The 21,236-nt window shown below is 36.9% G+C and overlaps 1 protein-coding gene across 1 annotated transcript; it reads left to right on the forward strand.

The window, feature by feature from the left end:
- The first annotated feature begins 420 nt into the window (after positions 1-420).
- LOC114459440 (S-adenosylmethionine decarboxylase proenzyme-like) lies at positions 421-12,501 on the forward strand. Its single transcript, XM_028441696.1, has 9 exons — positions 421-747; positions 8,611-8,697; positions 8,786-8,912; positions 8,992-9,094; positions 9,285-9,327; positions 10,630-10,774; positions 10,872-10,964; positions 11,039-11,194; positions 11,862-12,501. The coding sequence occupies exons 1-9, from the start codon at positions 635-637 to the stop codon at positions 12,003-12,005; spliced, it is 1,011 nt and encodes a 336-aa protein (XP_028297497.1). The 5' UTR covers positions 421-634; the 3' UTR covers positions 12,006-12,501.
- Positions 12,502-21,236: the final 8,735 nt, after the last annotated feature.

The following is a 21,236-nucleotide window of genomic DNA, read 5'->3' on the forward strand; positions in this document are numbered from 1 at the left end:
AATTTCCATTTAGTGAGTAAAAACACGTGCTGAAGATACTAATATCAATACTAGTTGGAGTATTACTATTCCTTATGGCCAAATGATTTTTACTTTGACATAGTTAGATACACATCTCTTTATAAGACAATGTTACAATATATATGTTCATATCCATCCTTTATTATTATTATTATTATTATTATTATTATTATTATTATTATTATTATTATTATTATTATTATTGTTGTTGTTGTCCTAAAGTCTGATCGTGATCTGTTTCACACAAATCACGTGACAAAACCCCGCCTGTGCCGAGTTATAATTGACGGGTGTCTTGACTAATCACAATGGTCCAAACTACAGCCGTGTAATCTGATTGGCACAAAGGCATAGTGACGTACACACCGTAGCCATATAAAAACACTTGTCGCCGTTCATTCGGTGCTCTACACAGTATGGCCGGCGATATTAGCTAGCACTCGCTAACAGTATTCTCTGCTAAAGGGAAGACGGTAACTCAAGAAAACTAACACTTGGATTGCTTAAAGGACTGTACCTGAATAAATAATAACCACAAGAAGAAAGGATTAATTCAGCCGTGAACGTTCTTAGTGACGTTTGCTATTTTTTGTTGTTGGTTGTCTGTCGTCTCATGATGGAAGATCACGGTGCACACTTCTTCGAGGGTACCGAGAAGCTGCTGGAGGTGTGGTTCTCTCGGCAGGATGAGACCAAAGGTACCGGGGACCTCCGGACCATCCCAAGGTGTGTGTCATCGTGTCCGTCGCCCTCCGTGAAGCCTCCGGCCTCGTGTTTGTGGATGTCCCCCCGCGGTCTTTCACAATCACAACTTTATGTGGTTTAGATATGTACGGATATATTAGACTTTGTCAATTCGGGATTTGTTTTTAGCGAAGCAGGAATGACATTAGGATCGATGTTTGAGCTGCTGTTAAAGTCAACCCCGTCATTCAAAAATGGCCACCTCCCCCTTTAACACAGCGACTTTCTACGCTGAGTCATTCATTCTTAATTACTCTCATAACCCACCACTAACGGCTGCTCCGTGTCTTTGCTAAACTACTGACTTTAGATTCGTTTTTCACGACGCATTTGGGGTGCATGTGTGCTAGACCGGTTGAACTTTTCACCCGTTTTTTAATCAGTTGGCTAATGAAGCTAGCCTGTAGCCTGACATGCGCGGAGATAGCCGTGTCTCCACCAACGTCTGTGTCATCAAATGTACATTTACAGCTTATCCGTGATTAACGTGCACATCTGGACGTGCACACGCCAACACTAGGACAAAATAAATACTAAATATCATGATTTGTCTGGTGATCTTTGTGAAGCGTGTAAATAAAATAAAGAGGAATGTTCAGTTCCGGTGGAGTGTTTTTAGGTGTGAAGTGTATAAATGTGGTCTGGTTTTCAATCTGCGTCACTTAGTCAAAGGCCTTGTGGTTGTGTCGGGAGCATGGGGGTGCGTGTGGGCACCGCGTGCTGTGACACGCGCTCCCGGACACGGTTCCTTCCATTGGTTAGCATTAGCCACTAGCTCTATATGTGGGTACATGGGGATCACTGAGCCCTAAACAAACTGGAAAGAAGACAAAACTTCTCTGTGTGTGTGTACGTGTGTCCGTCCTTCAGTCTCATGTTTCCATACATGCTGTCACTCTTGACTACACCAGTAGTGAGTAGTTTCTCAAATGGTGGTACGTGTACGCGATGGCACTACAGTGGGCACTTGAGAGAGAGAGAGGAAAATTAAAAATATGGGCGTTTGTTTATTTTTGGTTAAAAATTGTAATCATACGAAAAATGACCAGCAACACACAAAACATCAGACACACTAAATGAGAGAAAAATTCACAAGATCACTACAAAATACACAAGAATAAAAGAGAAACTTACAAAGCGACACCAAAAAACAGAGATAATTCTAATAATACCACGAAAACACAAAATGACAATGGAAACACGCACAAAATATACTAAATAACAAAACGCACAAAATGAAAAAAATTCTTTATTAGAACAAACAGAAAATAGAAAAGTCAATCTTGGTCTGACATCAGGAGAAAGATTAACTGAAATTATTAAAAAACTATAAAAGATAATTTATTCAGGAGGCACTAAATACTGTTTCATTCACTTATTTACAAAATGAGTTTAAAATGTGTTATCCTTATGATCTATAGTTGTTTTTTCACAAAATGTTGTAGTTGGACATTTGGAGGGAATTAGATTCAAAAGTTAGAGAAAGTGGGAACTTTAGCATTGAGCAGTTTGAGAACCACTGCTCTAATCAATATCATTTCTTTAGTAATTGTGTTTTTGGTGTCATTTTGTGTTGTCTGGTTTTTTATTATTATATTTTTCTCTTATTTTGTGTGTTGGTATTATTGTGTGTTTGGTTATTTGGAGGATGGCATTTTCAAACCATGCTTTTATCACATGACTGCATTCATTTTAAATCTCAAATTGTTCAAAGAACTCAATTGTCCTGAAATTATTTATTTTAATTTTCCAAAATTAAATAAAAATGATTCACAAAAAGAGAAAATCCTGCAGGGACTTATATCTGTCACTGATTGTTAAAATCTTCTTGTTTTCCAACCTAAAATCCGTGGCCCACTTCAGATCAAACTACTTTATTTTTGGCCCCTGATCTAAAAGGAGTTTGACACCAATGGTGGCTTTGCTTCATTCACAAGTGATTAATATCCTTATAATGGTATGATCAGGTTTTCCTCTCCCTCCCTATCCACTATATCAGGGTTTTCAACCATGGGGTCACCTGCAGAAAAGAAATGGGTCGACTAAAATATCTACTAATAATAGGGTGACCATAATTTGATTTCTAAAAAAACACTTGGTCGACCTCTGCATACTCAAAGTACTCAACGTGTTCCTGAATCTACTTTGTAACGGCAAAAATACAATAGAGCAAAGATTTAAAATCAATGGTGACTGAACTTAATCATCTTTATTATACATTAGAACAATCTGTCCTTGGAAAAATCTCATAAACCTTCTTAAAATCTCTCAATCATTGAAACAATGAGAAACATCTCCTAGAAACTATAACAAAAGACCTGAAGGCTAACAACATTAAATATACACTTCAATAAATAACTGACCATAACTTTTTATAGGATAAGTTTCTCTGTGTCTCCATGGAGGCTTTTTTTAATCATCAGGAGGATTTTTCCTCTGACAGTTTATTTTTATTTTTTAAATCCACTGGTATTTGGTCTTTTTAAAACTTCTTTCTGCTGCATGTCTGACGATATTGTGACGATTCCGTCACTTGAGTAAGATTAATGACATGATTAAAGGGGGTCGGGGGGGTGAATTGATTTGACGATGAGCACAATTTTCTGGGTGCTGATTTTAATATTCAATTCTGCTTCGCAGTATTGATCATTTATTTTTTATTGTGTTTTTCACATTTTGGACGGCGACCACTGGGAAATGTACAAACACGAGGAAGAGTTGCAGCAGCTGGAATTTTAGCGAACAAACCAACAACTGTGATTAAACCTGCACGATTTAAATCTGAAGTATGGACATACTTTTGATCGACTTCATGGCAGACAGATTTAACACATGACCAAAGCTGTATTAAACTCTGCTCCGGACAAGTAACAAACGTTACTGCTCATCTGGTCCATCACCGTCCGGACATAAGGCTAGAGCAAGAGAAGACATCTAGCAGCAGACCAACGGACCCTCGATGGATATTGCATAAACTCATCCCGGTAATGAAGCCAGTCATGGTGTCTACGTGTGTTATGTCATATGAGGCGGATCCAACCCTGTCTATCACAGCTACGCTACACACACCTCCTCCAAGCTAAACATGTACGCCAAAAGATTGACCATCAGCATTTCTAATAAGTTCAAATTTACCGGTTTTTGACGAGACAAAATGCACGGTGTGCACGTCAGCTACAGCTTGTGAAATGAAACGCTGACAGACGTCAGAATGACGTCTACACTGGTTCAACTATTTTACCACCGTGTCCAACGTAAAGCCACAATTTGATCCACTACAGAGTTTAAATAAGTGAAATATTGATGATTATTTATGACTAATGTGCACTGATCATTTCTGAATGTAAGATAATAAAATCAGGCTTTCCACACAAACGTTTTGTTGTTAATATGAGGGGGAAAAAGAGAGATTTCAACTGTGGCTCAGACAGAAAAGAGGCTGATGTTCACACTGTAATACATTATGACCATACCAGCCTGTCATTGGCCGATCCCGTTAGATCTGGTCCTGGTTAGTAGATGGATGGGAGACCACTGAGCATTCCAGGTGCCACAGTGGGGGACAGTCACTGCTGTGGTATCTGTCATTGTGTCCTTGGGCAAGGCACTTCACCCACATTGTCTAGTATGACTGTAGTGCATGAGTGGGAGGTGGGAGGGGCCGATGGCGCACTTTGGCAGCCTCGCCTCCGTCAGGCTGTGGCGTTTATAGTAGTTTACCACCACTAAATGTGGAGTGAAAGAATAATTCTGTAAAGCAACTTTGTGTCCAAAAAAGCGCTATATAAAATTGATGCATTATTATTGTGACTTATTTTTAGGAGCAGTTTACTACATATATAATGTGTACCAGCATGTTGACCAGTTCCTACACTAAAACAGACTCCAAAGCTCTAGCTTGATGAACACTAAAAGTTTCAGTTAACTAACGTCAAAAAAATTATGAACAAGTTATTTTTTTGTACGTTTACCTTTTTTCTGATGATTTTATTTATTTCAGTATATATAATAAATCACTGAATGAATAATGATTAATCAGTGAATGACTGAATGTGATGTACATTGTTTTATGGATCTGTGACATATTTCTAGAAGTTTAGGCATGAAGGGACAGAAAGCTCAAATAGCTTTAATCATTTTTATCTTTCAAATTAAAACACCACATACATTCTAATTGTATTCTAAACTTTCACTTTATCCAATATAAATCTATTGTCACTTTGTATTTGTAATACAGTATAACAAACGTGATAGACTCTCATTCTAAAAAAAGTCTAACGTCACCAGAAATGTGTGATTATTGAAAATGAGATCACGACAAGAAAAAGATTGGAAGCCACTGCACTGTTGTATGTGATGAGCCTACACACACACACAGTAAATACAATGTTTTATACGCTTCAATATTTGGGTTACAAAGAAGATCAGAAGTCAAATCTACGGAAGCTGACGAGGGCCAATTCACAATATACATACAGGTGCTGGTCATATAATTAGAATATCATGAAAAAGTTGATTTATTTCAGTAATTCTATTCAAGAAGTGAAACTTGTATATTATATTCATTCATTACACAAACACTGGTTTATTTATTTTAATGTTCATTATAACTGACAACTAGTAAAAATCCCAAATTCAGTGTCTCAGAAAATTAGAATATTACTTAAAACAGATTTGTAGAATGGTACATGGACTTAATTTTATATAGAGCTTTATCACCATTGAAACAGTCTCAAAGCACTTTACATATCAGCTCATTCACCCAATCACTCTCACATTCACACACCAGTGGGACAGGACTGACATGCAAGGCACTAGTCGACCACTGGGAGCAACTCCGTGTTCAGTGTCTTGCCCAAGGACACTTCGACACATAGTCAGGTACTGGGATCGAACCCCCAACCTCTCGATCAGAAGACGACCCACTACCACCTGAGCCACGGTCACCCATTTGTAGAAATGTTGTCCAACTGAAAAGCATGAAGATGAAAAGTATGATCATGTACTCAATACTTAGTTGGTTTTGTCTGAATTACTGCAGCAGTGGGCGTGGCATGGAGTGGATCAGTCTGTGGTACTGCTCAGGTGCTATGAGAGCCCAGGTTGATCTGATAGTGACCTTCAGCTCTTCTGCATTGTTGGGTCTGGTCTCTCACATCTTCTTCTTCACAATACCTCATAGATGTTCTATGTGGTGAAGGTCAGGCCAGTTTGATGACCAATCAAGAACAGGGATACCATGGTCCTTAAACCATGTACTGGTAGCTTTAGCACTGTGTGCAGGTGTTAGGTCCTGTTAGAAAATGAAATGTGCATCTCCATAAAGTTGGTCAGCAGCAGGAAGCATGAAGTGCTCTAAAACTTCCTGGTAGACGTCTATGTTGACCTTGGACCTAAGGAAACACAGTGGACCAACACCAGCACATGACATGGCACCTCAAACCATCGCTGACTGTGGAAACTTTACACTCCACCTCAAGCAACGTGGATTCTGTTTCTCTCCTCTGTTCCTCCAGACTCTGGGACCTTGATCTCCAAAGGACATATTAAATTTCTTTTAAATTTGATAATTATAACTGACAACTCATGAAAACCCCAAGTTGAGTATCTCAGAAAATTAGAATCCCATTCAAAAATGTGGGTCAGCTGGAGTCAGAGCTTCAAGAACCACCACGTACAGACGTATGTGAGACATGGTTTCAGCTGTCACGTTGCTTGTGTCAAGACACTCTTGAACCAGAGACAGCGTCAGAAGCGTCTCGTCTGGGCTAAAGACAAAAAGGACTGGACTGCTGCTGAGTGGTCCAAAGTGATGTTCTCTGATCAAAGGACATTTAGCATGTCATTAATTCATATTGCCATGCTTCCTCTGCTCTCAATAAAGAAATAAGTGCATCTGTTGTCCAAGAAATGTTTTTTTTTTTTTTTTTTTTTAAACAAAAAAAACAGAAAAATTATTCAGACAAACTTGAATTTTTGAATTCTGTAAAGTGAATGCAGTATGCTTCCATTCTAATCGGCTTCCTTAAGGGGTGGTGGAACAAAATCAACTATCGTGATCAAATTGACTATATGAATCAATTTTTCAATATCCAAAGATTAATAACATTTTTCAAATGGAAAAACAAAAATATGGATATTTTAATGACAGTCAACAGAATAAAAGATGCTGTGAGGTGTTCCTTATGAGTAGCAGTTGATTGGTGTCAAATTTAAGGTCAATAATCATTGAGAATGGGTTTGTAATGGAATGGAGACTTGAATAATGTAGTGATTAAGTAGCTCTACTAATGTCAACTAGTCATTCTTCAATGTTAGGATGAACCTTCTACATGTTTCTGCTTTATAAAGTCTCCAACACTAGCTGTGTTTCATTACCCATGGAAATGTGAAATATCTCAATAAAAACACTTGATTATGAAACGTTGCAAAAGATCAATGGAAACACTTTTTACACAAATACACATCACAGAACGTGACATACCTGGTCACATGACCACTTCTCTGAGAAAACATGACGTGGTACGTTTGGACAGAATGAGATCCATATATTTATTAGTATTAGACTTAATGATAATTAGTGCCACATTAGACGTGAAACAACCTTTGAATACAGAATGTTCTAATGAGGTGTAGCGCGTCCATCTTCCTACAGAAAAGTCTCACAGGATGAGATTTCAGAGTCACCAGGCTCCGCCCCCCAAAACAACCTTCAGTGGAAAAGCGTTCTAAGACACATTACGCTTTGACATTTAGAAATATTGCTTTTATTTTGTGTAAATCTGTAATGGAACCCCAGCTAGTGAAGCAGAGTATCAGTGTGTAGCAGGATGGAGAGGTAATCAGTGCCAGAAGATAAAGCCCAGTGGACCTGGGCCAAGTCCCAAATTAGCCCCTGATACAGAGGGACATTAGTCCCTGAAGGCCTGGAGGATCCACTTTTCTCCACTTCTGTAATGTTCAAAAGCAGCGTTTGGTGTTTTTCAAAGCTTGTTTATCTCTTAAAATGTAGTTTTTCCTGCTCCAAGCCTGTAACATCTGCTGTAAAGTGTCATGGTGGTGAGTGTGGACTGTGTCTTTCTGAAGAATATCATCACATGCTGAGCGTCCAGGAATAGACTGAACATGTCGCTGAAATAGGAGCTGATTCTGGTTGTCTCTCCCTTTGCTCCATAGAGCCTCAACAACTCTAATATAATCAATTATACAACAGTTAGTGATTTGATTGGACGACAGACATGAATCAGGACTCCTTACGGATCATATCACTCCACTGTACAGCTGATCTAAATACCGTTAATTACCGTTACCACCACAGAACTGTTACTACGTTCACAGTAAAGAAAATTATAGGGCTGCACGATTATGGCCAAAATGATATGATAATATTGTACTAATTATTTATCATGTTTGGGAAAAAATCTGTTTCTTTTGCACTACTTAAAAAAAACAAACTATATATAAACAGTTTACAGTGCAAAATTAAACTTTAAATAAAAATTACACCAAAAAAAAAGAAATTAACTCAATAATTAAAAATGTACCAAGAGTTAAATGAATAAATACACTATTTCATCACATGCAACTCACTGACCAATGGTTAACAAGTGTTTGATTAGATATGCAGCAGAACACACATTTAAATGTAAATATTGCTAACGATCAGGTTGGTTTAATGGTGGAAACCAAAATCATGATCACGATTAAAATTTGATTAATTGTGCAACCCTATGTCAAAAATAAGTGTACTTTAAAACATTGTGTAAGGTCCAATCTTCTGTGTGCGTGAAATAAGCTCATGTATTTATAATAAATCTAACGACCTTGGCTTTTGTCTTGTGACAGGTTTGAGTGGGACAAACTCTTGGAGAATGTGCACTGTTTGATCATCAGTGTGACAAAGACTGACAAGCAGGAAGCTTATATACTCAGGTGTGTGTGTGTGTGTGTGTGACACCAGCCCTACGCTAAAGAACAAATAGTGATATATTAAAAATAAATGTGTGTTGTCTGTCCTCAGTGAGAGTAGCATGTTTGTCTCCAAGAGACGTTTCATTTTGAAGACATGTGGAACCACCCTCTTACTGCAAGCACTGGTGCCTCTGCTGGAACTTGCCAGGGAGTACTGCGGCTTTGATGCTATTGAAGTAAGACGCCCCCGCCTCAAATTAACAATGTTCTGGATCTGTCTGTTTTAAACTCATACCAATTTATCACTTCCTGCAGAACTTCTTCTACTCCCGCAAAAACTTTATGAAGCCAACCCATCAAGAGTTCCCTCATCGAAACTTCCAAGAGGAAGTGGACTTTCTCAGCCAGATTTTCCCAAGTACGTATGATGAATATTTGATGGTATCTGGTGCGTCAGCGCTCCCTGTGGAAATGCTTTTTATAGCCGTGAGACACCCGCAGGATCCCAGTGCATTCCATGCTTCACGTTGTGTGTTTTGTGTCCATCATGTGATTCTGCAGATTTGTGTAACGTAAATAAACGTAATGTTTGTGCCTTTTTGTTTCAGATGGTGCAGCCTACTGTATGGGACGTTTGAACTCTGACTGCTGGTGAGTGTGAGAAAAACTCCAGGAAACATTCAAATGTATGAAGCCCACATTTCCTTTTAACACCTCAACGTGCACAGGCCTCCTCCCTGTCCACGCCCACATTTAAATATGCAAATTATTTTAACATGAGACAACACCAGGATTCTCCTCAGAAGGGTCAACTACAGCCTTTATTACATTATATTATATGTATTCATCAGGAGCAAAGAAAGGATGAGACCTATAGCAGCATGAAGGACAGACATGATCAGAGTGTTGTTATTTTGAATTAACATGTTATTTTGAATTAACATGTTATTTTGAATTAACATGTTATTTTGAATTAACATGACTCAAATAAAAGTAAAAAGTTCTTCTCCAAGTATTTACTCAAGTATTCAGTTCAAACTTCTGGTGTTTATAACAGTTCCAATATTACTGCAGGTCCTACAAAATCCCTCATTTAAATTTGAAAAGCACGTCTTAGAATCAGTTTGAATAAAATGTTATTTCTCGTCTCTACAGTGTTTGTATTTATTAATGGAGGATTTATACCAAGCATGAGTATCTCTAACCATCACCAGTTCAACAAATAACTTTAGGCTTTAACGTAAGGCTGGAAAAAAAAAAACTCCAGCATGACTTAAAATTTGGTTGTCAGAGGGTTATAAATGATAAACGTACTCACGTTCCCCCTGAGAACCCTGTATGTTCTATACGTGAACAGCTGCAGAATGGTACGTGTGTGCGGACTCCACCTCTGACGGTGTCATGGAGCTCCACACAGTTCATTAAATGAACAGAACATGTTTTTGGCTTAGACAATGTGAGCCTCATGGACAGTGTTTCTCATATGGGGGTACGTGTACCCTAGGGGTATGCAATGGCACTACAGGGGGTACGAGTGGAAAATTAACAAAAATGTCAGTCTAAATGATTAAAAACTATCACTAAATCAGTGTTTTTTAACTTTGGGGTCATGAACCCATGTGGGGTCACCTGGAGTTAAACACATTTTCACCTTGTTGAATATAAATAGTTCAACTAAAATGCAGTTTAAAAAGAATTTATCTGAGCTCAAACTGGATCAATTTAATGAAAGAAATTCTTGATTTAAAAAAAAAAAAAAAAAAAGATCTAAAAAAGTTGTGAACCACTACATACTGTTTATTATCACTCATTTATTCCATTATTATGATCTATAGATGTTTTTAAAATAGTTTTCTAAGCAAAGTGTTGTCGTCGGACAGAGGGGAGGGGCCTAGGTTGAGAAATAAGAGAAGTTTGAGAAGCACTGTTCTAAGCTGTAGCACCATGTGACAGGTACCTGTTTACCCTGGACCTACCAGAGTACTGGGAGAACAAGCAGGCTGATCAGACACTGGAAGTTCTGATGAGTGACCTCGATCCAGCCATAATGGACCAGTTCTACATTAAAGACGGTGTTTCTGCAAGTGATGTCACTCGTGTAAGACGTTAAACGTATTGATTGGTTCCTGATAGTAATCGTTAATGTTCTAAGTACGTCAGCTTACATCTGAACCATGTGACCACCGTGTTCTCAGATGAGTGGAATTTGTGACCTGATACCAGGTTCTGTGATTGATGCCACGATGTTCAACCCGTGTGGATACTCCATGAACGGGATGAAGACTGATGTGAGTGTCACTCTGGGGTGTGGGGGGTTCTCCACACCAGGGCTTTGATGGTGCTTGTGCTGGTTGTGCTGCAGGGAACCTACTGGACCATTCACATCACCCCAGAGCCAGAGTTCTCCTATGTCAGTTTTGAAACCAACCTCTCCCAGACGTCCTATGATGACCTTGTTAGAAAGATAGTGGACGTGTTCAAGCCAGGGAAGTTTGTGACCACTCTGTTTGTCAACCAGGTAAACACAAGTTAGTTTGTTTTTATACTTTACTGTATTTTTCATTAAACAAAGACATCTGTCATCAAAAGTACACTTTTATTTTTTATAACACAAAACACTGAATAAAAAGAGACATACATAAAAGAAAAAGTGCCTTTTTGTCACATCTTTTGATGAAATTATGTATTTGTGTATTCAATTATCCATATTTAATTACATTAACTGAAATTATAATTATTATTTTTCCCCTGACAGTAAATTACAATTACGTTCTAAATTACTAAAGTTAATTTACAATTAATCACAATTACTGAGCCTTTAATAAATAACCCTTATTAAATGTAACCTTTCTCTTGTGTTAGCTTTCTGTTAGCATCTCTAATGCTAATGGGTCAGTTTGAGTAGCTGAATTAAATGGTACTCAAAGTTACTTTAGTTTATTGTTGGTAATAAATCTTGGTACGGGTCCCTTACATACAGTAAACATCTGGTGTTGAAACTTAAAAAGGAAGAAAACAAATCTTATTTATTTTCCACAGTCGTCTGTATAAAATAAAAGCTTTGTCAAAATGTACAATTACTTTGAATATAAAATACCAATGAATTCAGTTCAAAATAAATAATCAGGCTTTAAGTGTAGATACATTTATTAAATATATATAATAACTATTGTGTGTTTTTGCAGAGATCCAAATGTCGCAGCGTGTTTTCCTCGGCTCAGAAACTGGAGGGCTACAAACGCGTGGACCGTCAACTCGCTCAGTTCAACGACTACAACTTTGTTTTTACAAGTTACTCCAGGATGTGTCAGCAGAACCAGCCCAGCTGAGGGCGGAGCATGGTGGGCGGGGCTCCTCGCTTGCATCGTAGCTGTGATTTCCATCTCTTGCATGCAAAGCTCTTCTTCTGTCTCCATATTTCTCGCTGCCTCTTGCTGTGACCTTGAAATGCATGTAGAGGAATTAAAACACGCCCCCACAGCCAGTGTCTTCCCTCCAGGCTCCGCCCACACCCGACCAGGGCCCTGACATGCTCAGTCCGCCTCCCTCCTTAGATCTGCTGTGTGCTAGCATGCTAACATGTTAGCATTCTGAATGTATAAGAAACCAAACCTTTGATGTTTATATCTTGCACTATTTGGATTGGAGACCACACTGCTGTAGCACTGGTGGGAAGGGAAGGAGGCGTGGCTATGCTGGGCAGGGTTGGGCTCAATTATATTTTCAATTATCCATGTGTAATTACGATTACAGTGACCAGCATTTTTTCTAATTACAATTATTTTTTTTACCCTCAGAAAGACAATTACATTCTCAATTACTATTAATCACAATTATCAGCTCATAAATCATCTGTAAAATACACTGAAAACTAATGTCTATCATCTCATTTCTATTGGTTACTGTGAAAATATTAGTATTAATATCAGTGTACCCCTTGATTTATTTATGTTTTTAAACGGTAAAATGAAGCTTGATATGAAACATACTTTAATAATAATACTTATACTGTATATAGAAGTATAGCATTGTTCCACAGTTTAGCGTTAAATTCTAATTGACTTTATGGAATTCTCATGTCATTGACAATTACAAAGTCAATTATCTCAACTCAATTACAATTTAATTACGATTTCCACAGCAACAGTTAAAATTATAATTACGCCATAATTGCAATTACAATAATTCCATGTAATAATTGACCCCAACCCTGATGCTGGGCTTTAAAACTATTGATCATTGACAATCAATGGCCTGTTCTTTATCCAATCATTTAGAATCAGCTGTAGACGCTACACACACACTAACCCTAACACTACAGTGGGCTCTATCTACACATTTATTTTAAAATTACTGTTTATAAACAATATTAAATCAAACTTAGCTCAACACTTGGATTTAGATGATTTTAGTGTGAATGTAATGATATTAAATCACAATAAATAACCATTAGCTCAGCCGTGATTGGTTAAAGATGAGGTGAGTTTGAACGTATGAATGAAATAGTGTTTTCATAGTTGCTCAGCATAGCAGTTTCCTTTAGACCCCCCCCCCCCCCCTAAATACAGGAACAATAGGGGGCGTGTGAGCATGTCAGCTGACCCTGGATCATTCTACACAGAACCACAATGTTAGCTGCTATCTTATTAAATTTACCCACAAATTACACTCACCAGCAGTTTGGTTTTGTTAAGCTTAACGTCATTGGTCTATTGGGGGGGGGGGGGGGAAGAGACATAATGGTGCATGTGACTCCTAGTGCAGTGTAGCTCTGTGTTTCACACTTAAATAAATTAAACCATTTCAAACAGAATTAAATTCACCAACATGAGCTGGTTTCACTAAAGTGGGATTAGTAAATCCAGGGTAACAGGATGAAGTTTAGCCAAATTCAAGCTCATGTTTTATTGCAACCTGATTTATATTTTATATTTAGGATAAATGTGTCCATGAAGTAGATCACTTAATTTATTGATCAGAAACATGAGTTAAAATGGTGTTTCTCAAATGGGGGTACGTGTACCCCTACAGGGGGCACTGGAGAAAGTGGGAAATAAACTGACTGAAATGATAAAAACTATAGAAATAAATCTATTCCACTAAATCAGGTGTTTTTCAACATTGGGATCAAATTTCTGAAAAATATAGATTTTTAAAAATTTGTAATCTTTATTTTATTAAAACAATCTTTACTGTATTTCTATACTCTATTTAAATTAAAATGCAGTGAAAATAAATATCAGCTCAAATATGATGGAAAACTTATACTAGAAAAAAATGTCTTTGGGGTCGTTAGAAATACTTAATATTAAAAATCAAGGTTAAAATTATATTTACACGTTTCTTTTTAACCTCGGGGTCATGGGTCACATCTAATGTTTAACTGAATAAATTAAATACTGATTAAAAATGTATTTATAATGTTTTGATTGTTTTTCAAATTAAAACGACACATAAATGTAGTTTAAATGTGTTGACGTTGTGCATTAATCCTGTCTATTCTGTAACACATTACAAACAAACAATTAAAAACTATAATTATAGACAAAACTAATGATCGATATCAAGATGAACCAAAGTTTGAAACCACTGCGTTAAAAAATAGTGTTTCATATTTATGAGTAGTTACTGTTACATCATAATTACATCATTGCTTTGAGCTGAAATTATTACATTTGTAAACTAAAGATTCTAAGATAATAAGTAATCTTTAGTTACAACCAATTTATCATAGAATTTTCATTTTCAAGTACATTATCTAAAAATTACAATTTAATTACGATTACGACAGCAACAGATTTTTAAAATTATGAATTATAATTACTTGATTACAGTTATAATTGAGCTTGACTCTGGGATGAGTGGAAAATGTTCTTTATTTTGCTGAAGGTGATTTATTTGATTGTTTTTAGTAATATCACGTGACTAGTGGTTAGAGTCTGTCCTCTGGACCAATCAGAGTGAGTTTATTCAAATAAACACCAGCTCTGAGCATAAAAACATCTTTGGAACACAACGTGATGTTACGCTCGTTTCCTCTACTTCTCCTTTGTTCCTTTGATGTTTCATCTTTTTTTCCCAGGCTGTTAATCCAACATTTGACCTTTCACCTCAGAGACCACGTGAATCTAACCTCATCCCTGATTGGTGGAATCGGTCGTGTTACATCTCTGAGCAGCCTGCTCATTGGCTTACTGCTGACTCATTAGCATGCTAACCGTTAGCGCCTGCTAACTGATGCTATTCTACTTTGATGAAACCGCTGCTTCCGTTATATCCAGGATAAAATAATCCTGACTCAATCCCCTTATCCAGGTTTTTGTGAAATAGCCCTGGTTGTCCTTTATTATTACTATTTTTATTTTATTTTTTACCAGAGCCAATGTGAGCTATTCATGGTTAGATACATCTGAACTCTTTGATTTTTCTACAGTAACGTCAGAAAACAGTTTTGCAGTCGAATGGTTACATTTGATACGAAACTGATCTTTTGTATTTCTGCTGCCGACCAATCGTTTTCCCACAGCTTCCACATGTTTGCTTTGTTGTAATAATAATAATTCTAATAATAATAAAATGACTGACTTTTTCTGAGGTGCTCAATGTTCCAACATTTCATTTCTCCACTTTTAGTTTGTCAGAAGTGAAAGATGTCAGAGAATGTACTGAAGGAAACACTTTGCTTCTCTAATTCTTTCTTTAAACGGTCAACATGTGCTGATTATACGTGTGCTTTGATCTTAATGCATCAATAAAACTATTATACCTGTGAAACTCTCTCACCTTTTATTCAAACATGTTTATCACAGCAGGGCCACAAACATGTGATGCTTTTTTCCTTGTTTTGATCAAAGTCATTCACAAACAGCTGCTAAAATAACAACTGTTAGGACACGTCTCAAACCTATGGTGCAGGGTCCAAATCCGGCCCTTTAGAGCAGATATAGGCAACTGGTGGACTGGGGGCCACATGCGGCACTCAGTCTAATTTTATGTGGCCTCCAAAGTAAACGTACAAAATGAGAGAAAAATACACAAACAAAAGCAAGAATACATTAAAAAAAAATTATAACTTTGCAGAAAAATACAGTAAAAGGCGAGAAAAACACAGAAAATACTACAAAAATGAACAAAACGACAACAGTAATGCTCAAAATTACTCAGAAAAATAAACAAAATTACAGAAAATGACTCAGAAAAGCCACAGTACTAACAAACAAGCAAAACAACACAAATACACAAAAATAACTGAAAAAAAAAATACATTCTATAGGAAAAACTACAGAAATGCACAAAATGCTTCACAACAAGCAAAACAACAACAATATGTGGGAGAACCACCAAACAACCAGTAAATCAGCTTCTTCCACGCTCGACAAACTGTAAATATTAATTAGAACCATAAATTCTGGAATTGTTCAAAAATAAGTGATTACTGGAAAAAACATAAATACAGAAATAATAACAATGTTGGGATATAACAAACAGTTTAATGTCAATTTACTGTAATTTTCCAGTGGAACATGTACTCATGGTTGTGGTCAACAATAACTGTAATCATGTAATTGATAATTACAATTATGGTGTAATTATAATTATAATTTTAAAAATCTGTTGCTGTTGTAATCCTAATTAAAATGTAATTGAGTTCAGATAATTGACTTTGCAATTGTAATTACCATGACAATTCTATAAAAATTTTAATTTAACACACAACTGTTGAACCATGTTACAGTTTTATGTTCAGTTCTACACATATGTAATTAATTATTAAAATATGTTTCATATCAAGCTTTCACACATTTTAACAATCACATTTTTTAACCTTAACCTACACTGACACAAAAGAGGCTCAGACGCCCACACCAAAAATAATAGAACCAATATTTTCATTGTTGTGATAAAGCGCTATATAAAATAAATTGTTTGAAGCTCCTGAAATGACATTAATTTGTCATCCTTGTAAAGGTCCGACACTTTCGCTGCTCCCTCATCAGCCCAAAATTTAAATCCAGGATCTGTCCTGCCTGGTCATGACTATAAAGTGGTGTAAAATAAGAGCAAGAACACTGTACCAGACCAATATGGTGTTCCTCAGGAAGGGGTTCCTCGTTTGTTTGATCAGCTTTTTCCATCTGCAGAGACATTATAAAGGTTTAAAGGAATTGTAATTGACTGGGATTCCATAATAACCCACGATGGGGGTTCGTTCGTAACAAAATAGAACATGTCGGCTCTAATCTGAGCTGCCCATATACAGTAGTACCACATCAGAATTGGTAATAGCAGTCCACCTCTATCATAAGGCAAATACAACAAGGAAAGCTTAAGTCTTGGACGTTTGCTGTTCCAAATTAAATTGAAAAGGTTTTTTTTTAACATTTGATAAAAGGAGGGTTGAGGAGAGAGAAGTAACAGGTACAGAAAGTTAGGCAAAACTGTCATTTTTAAAATGTTTATGAAGTGATTCATTAAATAGTGATGGAAACATAACAAAAAAAAAAGACAACACTGACTACAGATGAGAATACACAAAAAAGGACGGTTCAGAACAACTCAAGAATGTTTGACCAGAGAGACATGTAAACCCATGTAAATTTGCGATGGTAAAACAGGGGACGGGACCCAGATAAGCAAACTGCTTTTTCGGCATGTACAAAAAAAAAAAAAGTGAATGTAGCCATGTCAAAAATAAACTGAATAATTAAAATAAATAAAATAAATATTGATTTGGGATGATTTTGAGATAAAATGTAAGATTGGGTGCTATGCAAAGATTTATAATAAAGGAAAAAAAATAAATAAAAAATATCCATTTCGAAACAACAAAACATTTATTTGTGAAATATTTACAATTATGGAACTCTATGTTTTGTTGTTTTCTAATAATAAAAATTCTGGTCATTTCAAAATGTTCAATTCAGCATCTTCCTTAAAAATAAACATCAATTTTTGATTCATAATTTAATTATAATAAAATATTATATACACAAATGTAGATATGCTAAATGTACCCTTCATGGTCTGCTTTAAAATTGGAAATTTTATTGTTTCAGAGATTTATTCAGAGATTACATTTATTGAATTTTTTTTAAAAAAATACCCCTTGTACAATGTTTTTATTTTATTTCATATTTTCATTTTGTTGGCTTTTTCAACCTGGACACGACAAAAAAAAAAAAAAAAAAAAGTTGAAGATGACGTCACTACGCGGCGCCATTTTGCTTTGGTCTTTACTCAGGTAGAAATAAATTATTAAAGTGATCATAAATCACTGATTTGTTAAAATATATTAACGTCAGTGGTTCTGTACTCTCTGTAGTCCACAAACTCCAGTGTTTTTTTGTCACTGTAATCTAATGATGGTTGAACTGGACATCAGTATCCATGGAGACTAAACATGACCAATGTGTTTCTGCTCCACATTCATGAGAGAAATGAATAAAAAATATCAAAAACAGTTTATGGATCTGTTCTCTTACTTCTGTTATTTGGAGAACATTGACCTGGTTAATGTATGTAAGCTGACACTACATGTTTTTATTGCACCAACAATAAATAAAGACTACAGTGTATAAACTACTGAGAGGTTTGATGTGATTAAATTATATAATTATTCCCACTGATTCTACCAAAATGATGGACAAACTAAAGGTTTGGACCTAAAACCAAAAGTGAAGGTGAAGTCATTAGACAGGAGGAGAAACTGGTCAAAATGATTCTTCATCAAACTGAAAACAACAGAACATAAAGTCAACTGATGGTGATGACTCTCTGATAGTAAACGCCCCCTATATAGACTCTGAGCTACTGATTAGAGTCAGCTGATGGAGAACATCACAGATGTAGCCAATAACTCCTGATTGGTCCTCAGAAAACCTTTAACAATCTGTTCACAACAATGTGTGGAATTAAACCTGATCCTCTAGACATTCTGTAGTGTACACACCACTAGTGTCTGGTTTTTTTTACTAATAATAACTTCTTGTAATAATAATAATAACACATTTTATTTCTCAGGCACCAGACGCATGTTGGGCTTAGAGGGGAGATGTTGGATGTCTACTACGTAGCAGTGGAAGTTGAGTCCATGTTTCCTGAAAATATTGCCTTGTGGGAGTAGATAGATGGTGAAGAGAAGGGGCCCCAGGACAGAACCCTGGGGCCCCAGAACTCACTCAAAAAGTTACTTAAAAAGGTTTGATTCAAACTCAGTTGATTACATTGGATTAGTTGCCTGTGGGCGGGGCCTAGTGGTCCACACGCCAAATACAACCCAGTGATACACGAAGAAGATTGACTTAAAACAAGGCCAAATGTATTTGTATAAAGCATTTCATACACAAGGCAACTCAGTGTGATTTACATGATCAAAAAGTACAACAGAAAACATTCAACAGCTTAAAATCAATAAGAACATTTCAAATAATCAGTAAAATCATTTAAAATCATCAACAAACACATGACATCAACAGTTTTAAAGAAGTTTGAGGGTTTTGTGTCAAGGCAGCACGTTGATGATTCAGCTGCTGAACAGTTTCCTCTATTGTTTTTGGGTTCACTGTAATAAACTGTAACATTGTAGTTGACTCCTCCCCCAGTGGTTGAAGCTGTTTTGCTGGTTTGTTCTGATGTTTGACCTTATTGATTGTATTTTTTCATTGAAATATACAGAAAATTCATTGCATTTTCCAGTTGACAGTAATTCAGGGGCTACTGTATCTGATCTGGGGGGTTGTGAAGAAATGAAATAATAAAAATTCAGGGGACGTTCCAATTAAAAACTGCCACTCGGAACTCGGAACCATGACTTCCTTGTACAAGTGGAATGCAGCACATTTTGTTGGAAATCCCTAACGACTCATCTCATGTTCCATTGGGTCAGAATGGTTGACCCAGGCCCAATACGACAAACACTGATACTATAGTAAACATAGAAAGGACCCAGAAACTACATTTCTAACTCTCAATGCTATAGGGACCTTTGGTAGCCATATACTGTATATTTGATATGGGTTACATCTCCATCCTGAGGGTCCAGCTGTGTTCATGACAATCTTGTGTTTGCAACATGCAACGTTAGAAGAACAGGACGTGAAAAGGACTTTTTGTCACTGTAGAACAGAACTGTATCATAAGCTTTGCTAATATTACTGCTAACACAGAGAAGAAGGTGAAGAGGATCAAACGTAAAAAATGACCATCTGACAAAAGGAGTCACTGACATAACCATAACGTGACCTACATGGCTATTCTGTTACAGATGATGTGACATTTTGGAAATATATGATACTGAGTGACAATAAATCATGTTTTAAATACAGAAATTTGTTGTCTGCCAAAAAAAAATAAAAAAAATAAAGATTTACATAATCATTTAAATGATTGAACTAATGTATGGACATATAATAAACATTAGGTCAAAGATACACTTGTTTTTGTACAAAAAAGTTCAGGCTAAACTTTACCACAACTGTGCCAAAGTTTTTCACAAGTTTGGAAAAAAGTTTGTAACGTAACATGTCAGATAAATTGATCAAGTTCAGCAATGCTTTGACCAATCAGAATAATTGACACAGAGATGAGTTTATTTGTCATTGCACATGTTACAGAGCAACGAAATCACATCGTTGTAAAGCTCAGAACTTGTAGAAATTGGTGATATCAAACACTATGGGAGTGGCTTTAGCCCTGGCCAATCAGAGCTGGGTAATGGAGGGGACGGCCATTTTATGTACGAGCGCTATGCAGATTTCTCGACAGTGAAATGGCAGCGTTTATCTGATGACACAACTTTAATTTATCAAAATACTTTATGCACAACAACAAAGCAACTTTTGATCAGAAACAACAAAGGTATTTTTTCCACTCTTGTATTTTCTGGTTTTGTGGCGTTGTTTTTGTACGTAACATACCTGACCTGTAAATCAGTGGATTCAGCTCAGCCTGTAGTTTCACGTAGACTTGTTAGAGAACTCTGTGTTCTATTTCATAATATTTCGTGAGATGTCTCACTATGGGATGTAACCTCTGTCTGCATTCCTCAGAAGCATTTATTTCAATCTGCCAATCTTGATTGGCCGATGAAGCGCGTCCGTCCACTAGGGGGTCACCCACCTCCTATAAAAGGAGGTCACAGACAGACGCCATTTGTCCACAGGTGGATTTTCTTCATTCCAATCGATGGACGCTGACAGGAATAGCTCCTGCTCTAGACCACAACAGGTGGAGAAGTAGGTAAAACACAGAGCTTACCTTGCTTTGATTGGTAAGAACTGTAATTCACTGAGGCCCAAAGGTAGTGAACCTCGGGGCCTCAGCTCCAGCTGACGGCTCCTTTCAACGCTGTTGCTCCAGCACACGTTGGTCCCCAGGGGCTTTTTGACTCCGGTGTTATCCCTGCTGCACGCTCCTTGCTGCACGGCACAGTTTTCCACCCCCGTCCTGACGCTGAGGGCCCTGAGTGGCTCAATGTATCAGCCGTAGGATTATCACAGAGTGTGATCTCCACGAGTGCTTGCGGCCCCTCCACTAAGTCTCTTTATAACCATAGGTGGAGG

The sequence above is a fragment of the Gouania willdenowi genome, unplaced genomic scaffold, assembly GCF_900634775.1.
Source record: "Gouania willdenowi unplaced genomic scaffold, fGouWil2.1 scaffold_312_arrow_ctg1, whole genome shotgun sequence".
NCBI classification, from domain to species: Eukaryota; Metazoa; Chordata; class Actinopteri; order Blenniiformes; family Gobiesocidae; genus Gouania; species Gouania willdenowi.